The 21,996-nt window shown below is 45.7% G+C and overlaps 1 protein-coding gene across 1 annotated transcript in view; it reads left to right on the forward strand.

Moving 5' to 3' along the window:
* LOC119452354 (uncharacterized) overlaps positions 1–21,996 on the forward strand; it is a 92,578-nt gene that overhangs the window by 13,508 nt on the left and 57,074 nt on the right. The window contains exons 8-11 of the mRNA XM_049667703.1: positions 2,365–2,474; positions 6,679–6,790; positions 7,548–7,676; positions 11,063–11,214. Of these exons, the coding sequence (XP_049523660.1) occupies positions 7,673–7,676; positions 11,063–11,214 (156 nt within the window). The 5' untranslated portion in view covers positions 2,365–2,474; positions 6,679–6,790; positions 7,548–7,672. The remainder of the gene's footprint in view (positions 1–2,364; positions 2,475–6,678; positions 6,791–7,547; positions 7,677–11,062; positions 11,215–21,996) is intronic.

Below are 21,996 nucleotides of genomic sequence, written 5' to 3' on the forward strand. Positions count from 1 at the left end.
GCGCAGCTAGGCCGAAGCGTTGCTAGGCGACGCATGGTGACGTCATCGCCAGGCGGAGGGTTTTCGGCGTACACTCGATGGATCATCCTCGAGCTTAAACCGCTTCTCTTGTTCACAGGGATTTATACTATTGCACTACCTCCGGGATTGACCCACATTTCTTTCAGTCGTACACCACCGGACTATACCTCCAGCTTAAACATGCGTAGCAGAAAACACGTTCGAAAGTTTGACCACCTGGGCTGTTTAAAAATGCATGCAGCTTAATATACGTATAGGCGAGCGTTTTTGTACAAGCGATGGCTAGAGAGGGGTAATAAATTACCCCTCTCACCAAAAACACGACCATGAAGTCCACATGAGGCACCCCTATTTTACATGAAAAATCGCCCAGTCTACCCTCCAAGCACAAGTTATCACAAGTTATCAGTATCATGTTCTCGAATATCTTAAAAATAAATAAAACATTCGGCAAGTTGTGGCCTAATCCTTGTAGTAGGTAAGCACTGCCTGTGGGACGTACCATACATTCCAGGTGGAGAGGGGTAATGATATATAACGTCCCGAAGCTCTAAGAGTGCAGGTAACCGGATTTTTTTACCACCTGGAATGTATGGTACGTCCCACAGGCAGTGCTTACCTACTACAAGGATTAGGCCACAACTTGCCGAATGTTTTATTTATTTTTTATGTTTAATGTGTGTATTTAAATAGTTGTGGAACCTTCTTTTCTGGAAGACCATGTGGTGGTTAGTGGTGTAAAGATGTAGCTTGGCAAGCAAGAACTGATGAGCTTTTATTTAAAAATAAAACTGATCGATGTTTTAAGATATTCGAGAACATGATACTGATAACTTGTGCTTGGAGGGTAGACTGGGCGATTTTTCGTGAAAAATAGGGGTGCCTCATGTAGACTTCATGGTCGTGTTTTTGGTTAGAGGGGTAATGAGAATGGGGTGACTAAGGCGGCGCACCAACCATGGTGTGAAGCTGTGCTTGGTTTACGGCTATAGGATAGCATGTCGCAACATGCGGGGAGGAGTGGGGGATGCCAACGGCGCTCTGCCCATGCCTACCCGTGAACCGCGGTCCGGTACAAGCTCGAGGAAACAATAGACAACCACGTGCACACTCTCGGACAGCATTTATTAAGACTGCAACTGACACTTCGAGCAGGCCAGCTAGCTCCAGTAAAGGGCTTCTGACAGCTGGGGATACGGGAGCAGCGGCGGAGCCTTCCGCTATCGCCGCTTGCTGGTGACCAGACTCGGGCGATGTCAGAGGGGTCTCATGTGACACACCGGATGGCGCTGATAGCGCTTGCGATTCCAGTGCGCTGCCCGCGAAAAGTCCTGGCGCGCATGCGCCCGACGCGACGTTCGCCGCGCAAGCGCAGGTCATGCGACCCGAGGATTCCCACAAGCGATAGATAAAAACACTTCGTTTGCGTTAACATAACGATAACATAGCGTTTGCATCTCATGGCGCCAGGAGCCTAGTCAGGCGTGCAAGGTCTCATCTTTTACTCCGGCGCCATGACAATCTTGTATTGTCGAAATCCTGATGGACTTCAAACTTCAAACAACGCCATCGCCAACAGCGACGTAAATGCGGCTAACTGTAAACCGACTTACCTCCTTAAGGGTGCAAATTGATATATAAATCACACTCCTGCACCCGTAAGGGTGTAAAGGTGTAACTCGCACCCTGTGTTTCTGTGTGTAACTCGCACCCTTACAAGGATGCGTGTTACAAACAGAAAACTATGAATTTACGCCCGTAGGGTACCTTAAGGATAGAATGCGTGTTACACACAGAAAACATGTCTACCAATTTACGCCCGTAGGGTACCTTAAGGATAGAAAGCGATCCATATGTCAACCCATTACACCCTGTGCGAGTTCCAGGCAAACTTAAATTAAAGGTGTAAATCGGTTTACACCGTAGAGCGTGCGGATAATTTCTATCGCACTAGACCCTACCGGGAACCAAGCACACTGTGATCCGAGCAGGATCACGTGTTAGGTTCGAGACCGGGCTAGTTAGTGTTCCATGATACTGTGAATTACAGCGCACATCGGGACAAGGGCAGAAAACACTCGTCTACGCCCTTGTCATGATGTTCACTGTAATTCACTTTATTCACGTGTTACGCCGCTGCTTCGATAGGCTTCTTGGTGGCACGTGCAGCGCGTTAATACATTTTTTTTCGACAGAGAAAACGAAGGGAACTTTCCGAGATTTACTCTAATAGGCTGGGCTTTGTGGCGTTTTGCCCCTTCCTAGTTTGTTCACCCTTCATCCAAGACCTCAACGTGTTCATCCTTCATCCAAGACCTCAACGTCACCGTGTTTGTTGTGCAGCCCAGGCCCCGACGGACGCGGGCATGGGCAACGAGTTGCCTGCCGGGATGTTAAACTCCCTCTCGGTGGCGTGGCCGCAGCCATCACTGCCTTCCCTGATGTGACCAGGGGTGAGTGCATAGTGACTACATCGAGCGTCCACTTAAGTGATCTGATCAAGACTACAAGTAGTCAAACTGGGCCATTAAATCAATTAAACGCATTAGCACATTCTCTCAATTTCATGATCAAGGCTACAAGTGGTTTAAACTGGGCCGTTAAATCCGTTAAACGCACTTAAGCACATTCTCTCAAATTTTTGATTTAGCGCTGTATGCACATTGTAGACATGTGATGTGCACCGCAATGCTGCCGCGACGTTTCATACTTGAATCATCCGGAGAGCGTGGTCACTTTTTCTTGCGACGGCACATTTCCGTGCCGACAACTTGAAGGAAGTGCGCATACTGGCAGGAACTATGCCATGTAAAATAAGTGACGGTAGAGTGTGTTTGTGTTAAGGTTAAGAAGTCTCGCTTTTTACTGAAGTATTTTACATAAATTTGGTAAGGAATACAATAATGCTAAGTTAGTTCCACAAGCCACGCGAACAAGAAAGTCGGGTCACTTTAGGAGAAAAAAAAAAGATACAGGATGCCCGATATATCTCCAACACCAGATTGAAGGAGCGTCACTTGTGCTCGGTGCTGGCTTAATCGGCGCAGAACGATCGCAAAAATCAATTACGCGCTAGGAAGAGGCTCCTTATAAGAATTTATCTTATATCTTAGATTCGTTATAGGGCGCGATAATATAAGCGGCTTTAATCGAGAATTTCTAAAATTACAGCTACAACGTTATATACATTAGTTCGTTCTATAGCGCTTTCCTTTAACGAGGCTCGTCTGTTCGATCTGGACAGTTAACTACACACAATGCTGTTCCGACTGTCAAATTCTCTTTGTCCGTGGAATGCTACATGCGCGCCCCTCACCTCGATGTTACCTTGCTTGTGCAGCGCATGCATGGGCTCTGGCAATCAGTCACGTGCTGCACCGTCATGTGCTCATCAGCGACGGGGTTTTTCCCAGTTGACGGCACGGGTGGGTACTATATGCTACACATTTAGCGACGATTGCGACGCTGCGACATCTTTCAGAAAGCGCATTCTCGCCCAATCGGAATTTCCCGAAGGCTCGAATCACGCAAACGTTTGGAAGGAAAAACTTCCATCAGTGACTATATAGTCAAGAACGTTGCAGTATTTGCCGTTAAGGATTGCAATGAAGAATTATGTGCCTCAAAAAAATTGTTTGAGGAACGCAATGACTCTTTGGGTCTTTTTGAGTCTTTGGGTCTTGTGACCCAAAAGTCTCAAAAGTCAAGCCTCTTGCGAATTTTACTGATCGTTAGCAGAACCATCCGGTCATTACGCGATGATTGAAGCGGCCACAAAGTGCAGAGGGAAAGCGTCCTAACACACTGTATTGCACTGCAGCACCCGCAAATACCAGACAAATCTTGTCGCGTTGCGCTTGCACCCTTGGCATGCCGGCGCCTGGCTACAGGCATCCTTTGCGGCACTGCTGGCGTAATGAAGCGAATTACGAAAACGGCGTATTACAAATGCGAATACGTTCAACCGGCTTGCTTCACATGTAAAAGCGCGTCGCAGCAGGAGCACCTCATAGGGATCGCAAGGTTACTCGCAAAATTACCAAATTAAGGAACATTCGTTTCTTGACCTGAAACCAGGCATTCGATTTGTTGCGCTTTGAGTCATTTTGAATCATTTTGAGTCGCCGCGCTTTCTGTCGTTAACCCTTTGTATCCCATGCTGCTCGTAGTCGAAGAAGCCGATATTTAGGGGTTGACTTTCATTAGGAGGTGCGAAATGATACAATGGGCCAGATTGAACTTGCACATGTGTCTTTGTGTAACCTATCGAAGCAGTTTTCTTGTCCATCTTCCTCAAAGCAGAGATACACGTTGTACTTTTTTTGCTATATATATTTTTGTGCTGTGTAATGGCCGCACGCTTCAACGTGGCCGTCTTTATGCAGACTGTCCACTTACGGGAGTTCAGCACACACACACACACACACACACACACACACACACACACACTACACTACACACACACTACTACACACATATATATATATATATATATATATATATATATATATATATATATATATATATATATATACAGGGTGTCTCAGCGAACAATTTCAGCACAATTCTAGTTCATGAGCTGGTCTACTCGAAGAGGCGGAGATTACTTGCATAATCGAATAATTAACAAAAATTCACTAAATAAGTTTTGAACTAATTACCTGATGGCCCATATTGAAATTTACCAATTGTAGCTGTGGAGTTCGCAAGGCGGATCCACTTGGAACGAATTCTCGGGATGACACCAGTTTCCAGATAATTCCCGAACTTTGCGGAGAAATGCATCCGCGTTCCAGTTAGTTCTTTAACAAAACGTCGCTTTATGCATTGTAGCTCAAAATTAACTGGAACGCCAATGCATTTCTCCGCAAAGTTCGGAAATGAATATCTCGAAACTGGTGTCATCCCGAGAATTCGTTCCAAGTGGATCCGCCGTGCTAACAGTCTGTTTTTAGGGTTGCTGTGATCGTGGTGTTCTGGTTTGTAGCTACTATAGTGTATTTGTCTTTGGCTGTTCTAGACGCGTCTGTTCGCCGGTTGCGCCAGAACTTAGTTTGTAAAGCTCTCGCCCTGTCCTCACGTCTGCCCGTATGATATATTGAACTCTGTGTTTTTGTGAATGGGGGATGCTGTGACGTGTTCTGACCTCTTTCGGTAGAAGAGGCTGTTTTATATGCTGAGCGTATTAGAGCATTTACATGCATTCTCTTGTTTTTGGAATGGGAGGCCGTAGGTTACGCGGCTGGTGACAAAAGCCTGCACTAGCCTGACTGTTTCCTCTTCCGTGAAACTAGAGTGCACTAGAATGGTTTAGTGGGTCCAGCGGACGGCTTTGCAAGCGCCGAGACTGAAGCGAAAAACGTGGAAATTGTGGCGGTGCTGCTGTCACCTTAATCTGAATCTCCGGCCAATAAACGTTGGCTCCGGCTGTTTCGGCAGCGCTCATTGGCTGAGGCGAGCTCACGGGCTGCGTAGCTGTCGTCTGCTCGACCCAACATCGTTGTTGCGTCGTTTGCAATCATTCCGCCGCTCATTTTCCATTTCATTTACAATAGATTGGTGGGGAATAATACCAGTGCTGCCGCCACTGCGTATCCGCCTGTCAAAGCTCCATGTAGCTGCGGTAGGGTCTCCCGACGCGACAAGCGTCCGGCCGGCGCGAGGGGCCGCTCATTCGGGAGAAAGCGCCGGTGGCGCCACCAACTTTTCAATAAGGAAAGCCTCAGCGAGGAGCCTGCGTTGGACCCACTCCCCTAATCTGAAACTCTAGTGAAACCTTTATTTCTGGTTTAGACGTTTACGACATTTCGTAGCGGGCTTGCAGAATAGGAATAGAAAAGTTTGGAATAGCTTTACGTTATAGCGCCCCGAGTGTATTTTACTTTGCTGCTGGTGTAAATGCTTCGACTGCAGCATGACAGCAGCCGTAGAATCTACTTGGTCATTGCAATATTAGCTCTGCGCCACCAGGTCTGCACTGCAGCGTGCAGGCCGTTCACGTTTGCGCCTCCACTCAACCGGCAAAACGCCTAGTCCGCTTTCGTTTACCCGAATACCGGACACGCTAAACTACGTGGCATTAAAAGGGCAAGGGAAATTCATGCGTTGTTAACACGCAAGCATTTATGAGGAAGCTCTTTATGATGAACAGCGTAACACCAGGTTTTACTACAGGTTAAAGTAAAAAAACAATGCTTTCAGGTGGCTTCTGCTAGAAACTGCCCCTCTTCCCTGACGGGTGAAGTTGGCCGTTGCAATTGCATTGGTATTCCTAGTTCTATAGATATGTTGGGTTGGCCCAGTTTGTAATCAAAAATTTTGCCATAGTGGTATAAGGAAGTTTGTTATTGTCGCTAAGCGCCAATATTTCTAGTAACTCAGTAAGCACAAATGTTAGAAACAGGATTCCTGCTTACGGCACTGACTACAGATCCGTAATGTAACTATTTTTTCCGCACAACCAAAATGAAGATCGTTTTACATGACTACGTTTTTGCAAACTTTTGCCAACTTCGGCCGGTCACATGACGGATGAGAACGATACTGGCGATGCATGCAGGTCGTCAACACTGAATTTACCTCTGCTAATGCAGTTACAAGAAGCACTTTGAACGCTGTGTAATGGCCGCACGCTTCAACGTGGCCGTATTTATGCAGACTGTCCACTGACGGGAGATTACCTTGGTACTCCAGCTGTGGCAACCAGTCGCGTGCGCCGCCGTCGTGTGGTCCCTTGTTGGCCACTTCTGCACCTCTATTGTCGCCAGTGGTATGTAATTGATTGTGACAGGACACTATCACTTTCTGAGTATTCTTGTCCCGTCGAGTCAGTGTCCTTACGCGCAGACAGTGTATACGTACCAATGTGAGCACTTCGATCATTGCCGGCCACAGCGGCCGCATTTCGATAGCGGCGAAATGCGAATACACCCGTGTACTTAAATTTAGGTGCACTTAAAGAACCCCAGGTGGTGCGAATTCCCGGAGTCCCCCACTACGGCGTGCCTCATAATCAGATCGTGTTTTTGGCACGTAAAAGCCCATAATTAATATTATTGCTGGCGATTATTCCGTTGAATTACCGTGACATTGTGATGTGATCCGAGTGAGATGTTTTGTTACTTTAGATATCTCACTTGTTTGCTTATTGTCATTTCAACCTTGAGTTCTGCTGCCCTTTTCTGTCTTTTATTGTTGCTCGCGTTGTCACCTTTTATTCTCTCCTATCAATAAGAACAATATTTCGCTTTCTTGTATATCTCCACAGATACATGTGTACGACTACTTTACATTGAATTGAAATTGTTTTTTTTTTCTGCGCTGTTTTAACAACAGCTTGCGCTTCAGAAACTGAAGTTGATAATCAAGAAAAAGAACACATGTAATTTTGCCTTATTTTGACCTCGCGTTACCCTGCGCTCAACTACGTTTAGTAAAGATGTGCCAACACGCCCACGTTGCATTCCTTGTTGAGCAGTCTCATTTCAAACATCGCGTACAATAAAAAAGTGCCTTTTTTCTTCTAGGGCAGTGGCCAACCGTTCTTCCCGGGGACTGTGCGCTGTTCTGTACTTGATGCGTAGATGGTATCTTTCCTGCATCCGGCTGCAATGGCCTTTTCTCAGCAGTGCAAAGTGAGTGTTCGGTCCGGATGGGTGAGTTCACAAAAGTTGTGCACGAAGTTGTGTTCGGGCGTGTTGTCTTCGGCATGCGACGAGTAAACGAGATCTACGACGCCAGCCCATAAGCGCATTGTCTAGGCCGGTAGAGCCTTATAAATTTACCTTCAGATTTTTTTTCTGCCCTAGAGCGCAACCCAGCAACTCGTTTATACTTTACCAGACACACTTCCAAATTCAGTTACATGCATTCGCACATGTTGCTAATAAAGAGCGAATTGCCATTACACGCAATGTTGTGGTCAGAGCAATGACGTTTTGCTGCTTAAGTAGCGGGTTCGCTATAGCACTTTTAACTATATTGCACCCTTAAGGGTGCACCCGTAAGTCTGCTTTGGGGACAGTGCAGAGTTTCCAGAAAGAAAACGCACGCAACGCAGGTGAGCTCACGTAGTATTAGTTCTATAATTTGCAACCCAATGTACCCTTAAGGGTGTAATTTGCTTTACAGTGTACGCCACCGCGGCGACGCAGCATTTCGATAGGTAGCGGAATGCAAAAACGAGCAAAACTTATGGTCGGTAATATAATAAACGAAGTTGTGTTCGGGCGTGTTGTAATTCTGCCCAGAAAGCTTAGCGGCTACAGCGTTGCGGTGCTGAGCCCAAGGCCTTAGGTTGGATTCAGGCCGCGGAGCAGGGCTTCATTTTTCGTTGGGTTCGGAATGCGAGAACTCTTGTAACTCGTGTAAGTGTGAGTAAGATGCAAGTACTCTGGCTGTACAAAATTATTACTCGGTTCCCTATTTCGGCGTGCCTCGATAATCATATTGGTCTTTTTTTTCGCACAAAATCACAAAAAATCCTACACTTTTCTCAGGGTGCGCGGGCTTGTGATGCGCAAAAACGCATAGAAAAAAACCGTAGGCGACCATAATTTCTGACTTGTCTCTTAGTGGCACTCGCACCTCGGTTTTCTGTGGTTTGGTCTGCGGTGATCAGAGATTCTAATTCTTATTCTAGGCACTTCAGTAACTGAACTTATTTATTAATGAAACCCATGAATTTTGTACTGTAGTATTTTTATATTGTCTGATTTATTTTGAATTTCGTCCCCGGCCGTCAGGAGTTGAGCCGGAAGTGCTGTGCAAGAAACAAGTCACTCGATGCTCGTGCCACAAAAAAGGGAATAAACGTACGAAAGCAGAATTATACATTTATTGGTGTCATCCGTCTCCTAAGGCCAATGTGATGCAAATGCAATGTGATTGCACAAGCGAAAGGGCGAAACGTCCTTTCGATAATGATGATGATGAGACGACACGCATCAGTTCTGGCGTGCAAAAATGCACGCCAGAACTGATGAGCTAGCTCAAGCCAAGAAACAAAAATTGGCAACCGAGTGCTTTACTTGTAAATGTATGCGCTGCAGACTGCGCCTAATCAGCGGTGCATATGGTTAGAGATTCGAGATTTGGTTCTTGCATTACAATGAGCTGTAGAGCTGCAGGCTTTACAGCCAAGCTTCTAAGGGGATTTTTGCAAAGGTTCTTACGTGGCGGTGAAGGTGTGGCGTTGAGGCTGATATCAAATGTCAACCGAAAAACAACACCGTAACCGCGGTTGGAGTATCGAATTTTCGCTTAGAAACTTACCCATCATACTAAAACTTATGGCAGCTTACTTCGTCGCGTTTTTCTTTCATGTGCCAGTAAACAATTTTTGTTACCTGCCTTGTGTTCGAGGTCAGCTACAATTATGTACAGCTGCGGATGGGAAAGCTGAGAGCAAGGTCGAGCAATGCAGCTTACGTAGAATCCCTGAAGTGGATTCAGGCCGCGGAGCAGGGCTTCATTTTTCGTTGGGGGTCGACGTAATCCAGCAGGGCGTCGGTCTTAGCTTAAAGCCCATGCGTGACTATATAAAAATGACGTCTGTCGGGAACGCGCCGATGGAAACACAATAAGCGTCCTGGGCACGTTCACGCCAGGTGTCATGCAATGCGACCAAGGCGTCGGTTACTAATTGCTAACCCCTGTATTCAGAAATGCATCCTTGACTTGATATATAGGACGCCTGTCATGAACGCGCCGAAGGAAACACAAAGAGCACCCTGGGCACGTTCACGCCGGGCGTCATTTAAATCAAGTCAAACATGGGCTTCAAGATAAGATGCATTTATAATTACGTCGGAGCAAGCAGTCTACTCGCATTTTCAGCGAACAGCGTGGTAACTGCATTTAAGGTACTAGTCACTCCGGCTGGCATACAGCTGCGAATGATTCTGGAGCTCATGAACAAGCAACCATCATGGTCATGGGGCACCATCTCTTCAGTGTACAAGCGAAAGGGCGAAGCGTGCGTGCCTGCGAAATGTATGGCAGGTCATGAAACACTTCATGAGTTGAGGCGGCGAATTGCCATTACACGCAGTGTTGTGGCCACAGCAATGACGTTTTGCTGCTTAAGTAGCGGGTTCGCTATAGCCCTTTTAACTATATTGGTTATCGGTACCGTGTTTGTGTCATGTTACAAATGTTGATGCCGTCCCTCTTAGCCTAGAGGCATCGACACAACCAATTTCAGTAGCGACAAAACAGCCTTTAGACTTCGTCTCCGTCTCCAACTTCTGAACTTGCTTGCTGTAGTATCGGAGACGAGATAACATGGGCGAATTAGAATCTTAAGCGGGCAGCTTGGGTAGTGTCATGTCTTTATGCAAATGCAGTAAACAGCGGGCACGTCCTCAGTATATTATCGGAGCCTGGTATATTCAGGGCATGCGCAGTTGTGGAAGCCAGTACCGGTATAACTTAACAGTAACTCACTCATTACTCTACTGACTCGACCGGCCCATGAGTATGAATGAGCCCGGCTTAGAATTCTGAGTATATACAGCATCTGTACAGCTGTGGATGAGAAAGCTGACGGCAAGGTCGAGCAATGAAGCGACCGTATGACCAGGGCGTCGGTCTTAGCTTAAAGCCCATGCGTGACTATATAAAAATGACGTCTGTCGGGAACGCGCCGATGGAAACACAATAAGCGTCCTGGGCACGTTCACGCCAGGTGTCATTTAAATCGGCTTCAATATGCATTTGTGAATACGAACGCTGGTGGGAAACAAAAAATTGTGCAAATTGCAAATGCATGCAACAGCGATCACTTCCTATTATACTTGACGCTAAAACACGGACGTTTATAAAACAAAAGCAAACTTTCGTACTTAATTATGTCATGCATGTCAATATGTAATACCTTCAGTATGTCATACAAACAGGTCCAACGTACTACTTTAGCCAAAATTAAGATCCGTGTTTTCGCATCTGCCTTACATTGCCACGAATATTTACTAACTTGCTCAACTTTCACTCGTTCTACACGTTTTCTAAACTTGGCGCACGGTGTTTTTTTGCATTTAAGAATGCGGTCGGGCCGGAATTGAAGGAACCGAGTCGGCGGTTGAGCAAAGGAACTTCCAGGAAGGCAAGAGGAGCTGCTTGCTCCCGTTAAACCGAGTGGACGTTGAGCAAAGGAGCTCGTGGAATTCGTCACTGCTGAGGCCAATGCCATTGGTGAGAACTGTGCGCGCACGTTGTCTGCTTGTGGGCACAAGTTGCTTGACGTTAGAGCAAGTCACGAATGGGACACATATTTCACTCTCACTGCAGTAGTAGGTAAGGCACACCAAGTAGTCTTTTCTTTGTTCCTTTGCACATATCCTAAATAACAGTGCAGTAATGAGAAATAATACTCAGTGCAGGTTTAGTAAACGTGGGTACACTTTCTGATATAAACGTTCTCGGGGCGGGCACAGTTATTTGGGTATCAGTGGAATGAGTATACAGAAGGTAAGAGCAGCATCCTGAGAATGTTTCTATTCTGGTACCGATATTTATCGAAGTTCTCGTTGGTTGGGTGGTGTTGAAACAAGTGTAGGCGTGAGGATGATACCTTGCGCATGTTCTAGTGAGTGCTCGTAATTTAGCATTGCGTAAATATGGATTTATTGCCGCACAACCTCCAAATTGTTTTGTAATGACTCACGGAACACAGCCTTTCAAACATGGCATGTCAAACAGAATGGTGGCTTCAGCTACGTCGTCGTGTGTAGCTATACTTAACACATTAAAGTAGGAAGACTCAACATACGCAGAGGGTTCAATTTACCCATACCTCAATATTCAAGATCCTTTCCTTAGCACCACTTAGCAAAACACCGTGCACCATATAACGCGGCGATTCATCACTGTGTTAATAATTCATGTAATGAAAGCAAACATACACAGGAGAGCATCCATGACGCGCTCACAATCTCTCCTATCGGGGAATAGCATGCATAAACATAGTAAAGCCATTTCGCTTGCAGAGACCCATCAGCACATTCTCAACATACGCAGAGGGTTCAATTTACCCATACCTCAAGGATCTTGAATATTGATCACAATAATTCATGATTTCTTTTTGACAATGAGTGCACATAATTTGTGCCGCCTACGTGTCAGGCTAGTTTTGCGGATTTTAGCCGGCAATTACTTCGTGAAGCAGGGCTGGTTGTACGAGAATATGGCAGGAGAATATGGCAGTTAGAGATTTTGCAGTGGTAAGGTGCAGCCACTGAAACTGAGCACAGTCTTCGTCACTGTGAAGCTGCAGGGTTCTGCGCTGTATGCGCATTCTAGACATGTGATGTGCACTGCAATGCTGCCGCGACGTTTCATACTTGATCTTTATACAAAATTGATGCAAGCATTTGAATACCTTCAACCATGATGGCGTTGGCTTGTGCTTGCATGAAAACTGGCACGGAGACATCCAGTGCGCTCATTGGCTCTTGTATTTTGTGCAGTCGACGTGCAAACGACGTGTGCATCGCATCAGGAGCGTAGAGGATGCGCCAAAATGCTTTCGGTGAGTGTTGGCTTCATCATGTGCTGCGCACTTAGTGACGGTCACGGAGCAAGAAACCTTTAGGAGTGGAAACTCCGCCACTTGTGGCGACCAGAAAATGTCACAAGCCCGCGGAGCCACTATCATGCTGGCGGCACCTGGTGGCCGAGAAAGAAATTATCGCAGTCTTGCTTTTCTTTTCTTGCGCCCTATAGGGCTATTGCATGTTGAACGTGGAATTTATATCAAGATAGCAGAGAGCGGTAATACTTCCTTTTGTCCGTGTCTGTGCAATCGTTTAGTTTGGGAGTTTTACAGTGCGTAGACGACACTGCATTGACTTCGACGAGGAGGAAACTGCCATCGTGGGCTCACGTATCTTTCCAGGCCATTGCCGTCGTTCTTGGAGCAGTGTGCACCCTTGTGGATTTGGTGCCTGGATGGTATCTTCCCTGCGTCAGCGCTGCATAGCCACTCTTGCCACTCTTGTCGATTTGGTGCCTGGATGGTATCTGCGTCAGCGCTCAGCGCTGCATAGCCATTGTCCAGCCTGCCATCGTGAGTTTGCGAGACCCTTGTGCGAGTCACGTGCTCGCCTCAGGTTGATGAACCCGACAAAAGGCTATGCGTGTGCTAGAGGTTGTGGGAAGTACGGGGGCTCTACTGACGCCGCACATCACGCTGATATATTCGCGCATACAGGGATTTACTGTTTCACCTAGAAAATAATTCACACTTACCCGGATGCCGGGAATCCGCCCCCCCCCCCAAAAAAAAACTATTATACTGTAGCATTGCCATGATTTGGCGTGCCATTATTTTGCATTATAACGGCGGGTATTAATAGGGAATTTGAATTCGCGTCCTTCAATATAACACTTGACAAATGCAAGCTGTATGGACACGGGCTTGAATCGCCATCTATCGACAACTAAAGAATATGGTGGGTAGGTGTGCAGCGTAGAATTCGCGGATTGTTGTTGATGTGGAAGTTTCATATTGTTTGCTTCGGTTATTTCTAACACAAAAGAATGCTTCGTATTACTCAAACTAACGCAACACAAGTCCAGCGCGCTCAAGTTGACCAGTTTTCTACAGGATTACCTGGTGCTTGGGTACACTAAGGCAATTGCGCACAAGAAGTTAACGGCCCGATTGGTCACTATGTTTTGCTCAGCATTCATTGTCGACCTGGTGACATCACTTTGGTATTACTCGTCAAATAGCACCTCGTTAATATGATTATTGACGGAACGACTACGTTACGTTTCAGCGACGAGCAGATGCGTAGCATTTAAGGCATGCTGCGATGGAGAACGTTTTTTTGTCAAGGTGGCCCTGCTTTGCGCTTTCATATAGACATGCAAGAGGTATCCATCGCTCTGACTGTCTCTGATATTTTGTGCAGGCAACGTGCAAACCACGTGTGCATGGTGTCAGGAGCGCAGAGGATGCGTCAAAATGCTTTCAGTGAGTGTGGGGTTCATGCTTCCTTCACTAATTTGCTGTTCACTATTGAACTCCTAATGTTAAGGACTTAAGGTTAAGTGAACAAAAACCAACTCGAGACATTTGTAGCAGCAGCTGCGAATTCGAATGTGCAGGGTATTTTCTGACAAACTACATTTAGTAGATGTATTGCGTTACCGCATTGTCAAATGTCTGTCAGTTATCTAATAGTTCTTGAAACTGTTGTTTAAATGTTTTTGATTCCGTGCATATAGTTAGCGGATAGTTTCCCCATTTTCACACCGTTACATTTTTCTTACCCGTTCTTTGTTTTGCGCCTTCAAATAATTCCTCCTTCAAGCATAATACATTAGCCAAACTGCGCTGCATACTAATGGCACACCCGGAGCATTGCATAATAAGATATTTTCTTATCTGTATGAAGCGGTAGCGCCCCTATATTCTGGTGTGGTCTTTTGTTTTTCTCGTTACAACGAAATTTGGACTAAACGGGGCATTAGCCACGTTAATTCGCGTGATCTCTTGATTCCCGTAGGGTTGAGATCTATAAAAATACTCTCGACACGCCAAAACAACCATAGCACCCGATTTTTCTGTAGGAGTCCTGGTATATAAAATTTCGGGAGTATTCTGGCGCACAAGTCGCACACCTCAGTGACATCGTAACCCATGTTTGCGCAGATGGTGCTGTTGTGGAGCCGTACTTCTTGAATCCGCTGTTCCAATCAGTCGCGTGCCCCAAGAACGTCACGTCATCTACTCGTTAGCGACAGCGTCATCGCAGGCAGCCGTTGTTGTCGCTCCGAGCTGTCCTCCACGAGTGAGTATGGAGTAAATCGAGATTTGCATACATATGTAATGGATTTGCATACATACATACATATGCATACATACATATGTATACATATTGATTTGCATACATATTGTATACATATGTATACATATAGATTTGCATACATACATATGTAGATTTGCATACATGTGTAATGGGTATAGATAAGCCACCACCCCACGTTATTCTTAAAAAGTTATCTCGAAAGGAAGCCCTCTAGACCCTTTTATCCGCTCTGGGGCAGCAGTGTTTTTTCAGGACACTAGAAAACTTTTCCAATTTTTGACAGTCAAGTTAGCCAAGAAAAAAGTATTTTCTCTCGTAATATACAGTAGGCACATATTCTTTGTGTGTCATGCGTCGAGCTCATATATGGACTTTTTTGTGTACTTCACATTAAAATTGACTTGCAGAACTAGTAGTACTGGTGCCAGCTGGAGTTACCGGAAGTTCTGCGGGAATATTTGAAAGTATAAATAGGGCGTAGAGATTTTTGGAAAGTCTGTGCGGGCCGCGTGATCCAGCACAGCTTTGGTGAAATAATCGAGCACCTGCATTGCTGTGCGAGCCAAATTTGACTGCCACCATGTACCTTCCGCTCCCTGGTAGGAAGCTGGTGCCATGGGACCAGAAGACGATGGTCTAGTGGTGGAGTATCTTAACTCGTATGTACGAACAGTTTCTCCATTCGTGCAGACTGAAAACTTTCCTCTATTTGAGCAGACTGCCGTAATTCGCCGTAATGCACTCGTCAGTGATGGATGCGGCTTGTCGTTGCAATGTTGAATATGATGGTTAGTATGTTCTGCATAGAGTATGAAACAAAAACATAGGCATAACCTTCAGGCATGAAGACAGAGAGGAAGCGGGGATAAGAGTTTACAGGATATGCAGTGACAAGCGTACAGATGGGGACTGCAGAGAGAGCTAGGTGGTGCGGTTAAATTTTATCCGGCACAAGATTTCCAGCTGGGATAAGACGAGGGTAATTGCAGATCGCTGGGAGAGGCCTTCGTAATCCATCGGACATAAATACGCAATCTTTGAAGGCGTGATGGCGACATTGAGCTGGTATTGTGACACTGCAACATTAATAATGTTGACATTATTAGCAACAGTTAAATAAGATAAAACACACCAGCCAGTGTAAAAGCTTGCTTATTTTGTGCTTTTATAGCACCAAACGCGAAACCGTCGCAAGAGGAAGCTGCGTGGATTCAGCGTCTGTTCCGAGCAACCAAAAGCACTGCCAAACGCTGCCGGACTACTTGGCGCGTTAACACATGTGCAGCATCCACGCGTCCGTAGCTTTCCCTTCATTGCCATTGCCAAAGAAAGTTGTCCGCGAAGATGGCTTATACAGCACCACAACACAGCCTATTAAGTCTTCTCGAACATTTATTATGCTAAAAACGCACGCATGCAAGTGCATGAAAATGTTTCAAAATCCGTGTTGCGGTCATACTCTGTTCACGTAGTCTGCGCTGTTTTGTTTTGTTCAGTATGTCGCTATGTTTGAGGTCACGGCGCTTGGCTGTCGGTGACTTTTCCATTTTCTCCGCAATTAAACTTCAAATCAGTCTAAAGATATAGTGTGTCCATTTACCGACTCATTATATATTTTCTACCTTTACTTTAGGAAAGCAGAGATGCCATAATTGGTATAATGCTCGTGGGAAGCGCAATATGCGTGTTCATTCACTCCTAAAGAACTAGGCTTTTATTGTGAAATTTCGCTTAGCTATATGGTTGCGCTGCGACTAAAGGTAAAGGCCACACCACACCACGGCACGACTCTAGTTTATTTGCCCCCCCCGTATTATTCAACATGCACTAGATGTTAGCGCCCGAGAGCTTTGATTGTGAGATTTCGCTCAGCTATACCGTCGTTGCGCTGCGACTAAAGGTAAGGTTAAGGCCACACCACACCACGGCACGACTCTAGTATATTTGCCCCCCCCCCCCCCCCGCATTATTCAACATGCAATAGATGTTAGCGCCTGAGAGCTTTTATTGTGAGATTTCGCTCAGCTATGCGGTCGTTGCGCTGCGACTAAAGGTAAAGGTTAAGGCCACACCACGGCACGACTCTAGTATATTTGCCCCCCCCCCCCCCCCGCATTATTCAACATGCAATAGATGTTAGCGCCTGAGAGCTTTTATTGTGAGATTTCGCTCAGCTATGCGGTCGTTGCGCTGCGACTAAAGGTAAAGGTTAAGGCCACACCACACCACGGCACGACTCTAGTATATTTGCCCCCCCCCCCCCCGCATTATTCAACATGCAATAGATGTTAGCGCCTGAGAGCTTTTATTGTGAGATTTCGCTCAGCTATGCGGTCGTTGCGCTGCGACTAAAGGTAAAGGTTAAGGCCACACCACACCACGGCACGACTCTAGTATATTTGCCCCCCCCCCCCGCATTATTCAACATGCAATAGATGTTAGCGCCTGAGAGCTTTTATTGTGAGATTTCGCTCAGCTATGCGGTCGTTGCGCTGCGACTAAAGGTAAAGGCCACACCACACCACGGCACTAGTATATTTGCCCCCCCCCCCCCCCGCATTATTCAACATGCAATAGATGTTAGCGCCTGAGAGCTTTTATTGTGAGATTTCGCTCAGCTATGCGGTCGTTGCGCTGCGACTAAAGGTAAAGGTTAAGGCCACACCACACCACGGCACGACTCTAGTATATTTGCCCCCCCCCCGCATTATTCAACATGCAATAGATGTTAGCGCCTGAGAGCTTTTATTGTGAGATTTCGCTCAGCTATGCGGTCGTTGCGCTGCGACTAAAGGTAAAGGTTAAGGCCACACCACACCACGGCACGACTCTAGTATATTTGCCCCCCCCCCCGCATTATTCAACATGCACTAGATGTTAGCGCCTGAGAGCTTTTATTGTGAGATTTCGCTCAGCTATGCGGTCGTTGCGCTGCGACTAAAGGTAAAGGTTAAGGCCACACCACACCACGGCACGACTCTAGTATATTTGCCCCCCCCCCCCGCATTATTCAACATGCAATAGATGTTAGCGCCCGAGAGCTTTTATTGTGAGATTTTGCTCAGCTATACGGTCGTTGCGCTGCGACTAAAGGTAAAGGTTAAGGCCACACCACACCACGGCACGACTCTAGTTTATTTTTGCCCCCCCCCGCATTATTCAACATGCACTAGATGTTAGCGCCCGAGAGCTTTTATTGTGAGATTTTGCTCAGCTATACGGTCGTTGCGCTGCGACTAAAGGTAAAGGTTAAGGCCACACCACACCACGGCACGACTCTAGTTTATTTGCCCCCCCCCCGCATTATTCAACATGCACTAGATGTTAGCGCCTGAGAGCTTTGATTGTGAGATTTTGCTCAGCTATACGGTCGTTGCGCTGCGACTAAAGGTAAAGGTTAAGGCCACACCACGGCACGACTCTAGTTTATTTCGCTTAAATATACGGTCGTTGTTACCTTATGTCGTTGTTACCTTATGTCGTTGTTACCTTATGTTGTTGTTACCTTATGTTGTTACCCTTTCAGGCGGCTACACCTGTAACTGCTACTCTTCATTGACGGGTTAATGAAAGGAAAATGTCAGGTGCAAGTGCACATAGTACCCGTATTCTGAAAAAAATAACTTGCCCACTCGGTCTTTTGTAATTAGTAATTTAGCGGGCGCGCGTCAATACATTGCGAAACATCGAAGAGCGATTGTATCAAATAGTTCTGCTCGGGTCTAAGGAGGCTATACACCATACCGTGCCGAATGTGTGTAGAATGCTTTGTGCACGCCGCTCACCTCAACGTTACTCTGTTTGCGCAGACTGCCACGTGGCGAAGGCGGACGGAATTAGCGCATGCATGCGCTCTGGCAATCAGTCACGTGCTACGCCGTCATGTGCTCATCACCGACGGAGTTTCTCCCAGGTGTCGGCACGGGTGGGTACTATATGCTACATTTAGCAATGATTGTGACAATGCGACATCTTTCAGAAAGCGCATTCTCGCCCCATCGAAACTACTTACCTAAACGTGCCGAGGGCATAGGAATTGCCTAAAGGCTGGAATCACGCGAACGTTTCGAAGGAAAAAAGGATTGGAATTAAGAATTATAGCACCTGTAACAGAAATTGCTTTAAGAACGCAACGATCCTGTCTTTGGGTCACGCCTTATACGAATTACGGTGCGTCTTCTTTAAATCTGCTGTTAGCTTGAACGTCTTGACCGATAATTATCGAATCCGGATGGTTCCGCTAATTATCGCCACGTTTTATATCGTTAATTTAATTCGCTCATGTCCATGGCATTCTGGAAGCCATTTGACAGCTTCCAGAAGCGTGCCCGCAGAACCTACACATTTTATATAAAATGCAAAATTTGTATACTTTTCTTTGCAACTACAGTGGTAATCTGTCAAGATTTCGCAATGCCTGCCGTATGCACTCCAACCCAATTTTATTCTTCCGCAAATATCTTTGTCTTGATCAGGGTCCATTCACATTCACAGCCCATTGCTGTGAACCCACACACGGTGCCATCGCGGCTATTAACTAACGGCGCAACTTGGACTTCCGTGGTTAAGAACACGCTGATTCACTGTATTGGAACCTCGCAACGATCGAAAAATCAAAATTGGCTTAAAATAAGCCCATCAGAACGGTGAATTCGTTTTCTTCACCTCTCTTGCACCACTTTTTGCACCAACGCGTTTATTTACAACACCGTGTGCATGAAAAATCTGTATGGCGGCATGCCAGTGTACCATGCCTTGGGTTCACAGTCAAAAGAACCCCAAGTTGTCGAAATTAATGCATGACAATCGCGTTGGTATTCCTATGTAATGAAAATCTTTACTCCACTAGTATGAGGAAAGGGGGGGGGGGGGGCACATTGTAGTGTACAATTAAAGGGAGGTTTGTAACGTGCAAGTGTGCCTATGCTCGCCTACTCGGGGCTTTTTTTGTGCTTTTTCTTCCGTAGTGTAGTCGACGTCAATTCACTGCTAAATTTTTTTACGTCGCTAAGCGGCACTATTTCTGGCAACACTCAATATGCACAAAATTTAGAAACATGCTTTCTCCTCGTGGCACAGACTACAGATGCATAATAGAACTACTTTTCCGAACAACCAAATACCATGACTGTCAGATGAACGTTAGCAATCTACGTTTTTACAAACTTATCCAACGTCCGTCCGTCACATGGCGGCTGAGTAACGATACTGGCGATGAATGCAGGTCGTCAGCACTGAATTTAGCCTCTGCTAATCAATCCAGTTAGGAGCAGAAAGCACTTTTGAACATTGTGTGAAGGTCGCGTACTTAACATGGCCGTCTTCATGCATGCAGACCGTCCCCTGACGAAGATAGACTTGGTACCCCGGCTGTGGCAACCAGGTATGTACCGAACATATTTAATCGATTGTGACGGGACACTGTCACCAGTGTCCTTACGTGCTGACAGTGTACTAATGCGAGCACTTCGAAGCTATCTGAATCATAGGTAAATGAAATTTCATTCACGTAGGGGTTTGCATCAATGTGAAATAGAAACCCTGCCTAACAACTTGAGTATGGGTTCACTTTTACATGAGAATTTGATTGTCATGTTATGATTATCACAATTGTACTTAGTTGTTAACCTTTTTTCTCTGCTCTTGATTATGTAATGCCCTTCATTGGTTTCTCAGGAATATTTTATTTATTTATTTATTTATTTATTTGAATAATTAGGTACAATAAGTAGGTACAAGACATGATGAAAGCAGAAAAAAATAGGCTACAGAAAAAAAATCCAGCAGGTCTTTTTCCTGGACTTTTTTCTCACCCGCAATGTTAGCAACGTTTTTCCACTCAGTGACAGTTATGTTGAAGAAATATTTAAAATTCGATCATTTGGGTATATGGCATAATATAGAAGTCGTTGGTTCGCTTCTTTTTACATTATATATGGCGCCGTATAGTGGCTGAGGCCAAACACTGCTAAGACCAAACGCGCGGCATCAAATCCTGGCTGTGGCAGCCGGGTTTTGATAAGGGCGAAGTGCAAGAACGCCAGTGTACCATGCTTTGGGTTCAGTCAAAAAACCCCACGTTGTCGAAATTAATACGAGTGCCCGCAATACGGTGTGCTTAATAATCAGTGCTTTTGGCACGTAAAACTTGGCACGTAAAACTTGGCACGTAAAACTTGGCACGTAAAACTTGGCACGTAAAACTTTTGGCACGTAAAATAATTGCGCATCTTAGGTGCATCGCACGCGCGATGATACCTAGCGCATTTTCTAGTGAGTGCTCACAATTTATCATTATGGATTTATTGCCGCACAACCTGCAAAATTGTTTTGTCATGACTCACAGAACACAGCCTTTCAAACATGGTGTGCCAAACAGAATGGTGCCTTCAGCTACGTCATCGTGTGTAGCAATACTTGGCACACTGGGGAGACGAAACGTTGAGTGCGCAGAGGGTTCAATTACCCATACCTCAATATTCAAGACCCTTTCCTTAGCACCGCTTAACAAAAAAAAAACATGCACAATGCAAGTGGAAAGGTTAATTTGCATCCAATATGTGTAAAAATTAATTTTCATTAAATATAACGATATATAACGACTACGATTGATAAAACTGGGCTGGTAAATCGAGTGCACATCATTTGTGCCACCTACGTGCCAGGCTAGTTTGGCAGATTGCACTTCTCGCCGACGATTAGTTCCTGAAGCTGGGCTGGTTCTTGCTCGAAAATATAGCAGCAGTTCTGATTTTGAGATTTTGCAGTGGCCACTGAGGCAGCGACAAAGGGTTTAGCGCTGTATACGCATTGTGTAAGCATGAAATATGCACTGCAAGACTGCCGCGACATTTCAAACTTGATCATTATACAAAATTGGCTTTTGTATTTTGTGCAGTCGACGTGCAAGTGACAGGAGCGTAGAGGATGCGCCAAAATGCTTTCGGTGAGTATTGGCTTCACAATTTCCTCTTCACTCATGTGCTGCGCACTTAGTGACGGTTAAAGGTCGCTCGTATTTGTGTTCGAACATAAGAGCACTCGCTAACTCCGAATTTTGATTTGTAACTATCGAGATAAGATCTTTAGACATGCATGATATACAGGGTGTTTCAGCGAACACTTAAAATTTATTTAGGGTTGCCTGTGGCAATTTGCT

The sequence above is a fragment of the Dermacentor silvarum genome, chromosome 5 (genome assembly GCF_013339745.2).
Source record: "Dermacentor silvarum isolate Dsil-2018 chromosome 5, BIME_Dsil_1.4, whole genome shotgun sequence".
In the NCBI taxonomy this organism is placed as follows: Eukaryota; Metazoa; Arthropoda; class Arachnida; order Ixodida; family Ixodidae; genus Dermacentor; species Dermacentor silvarum.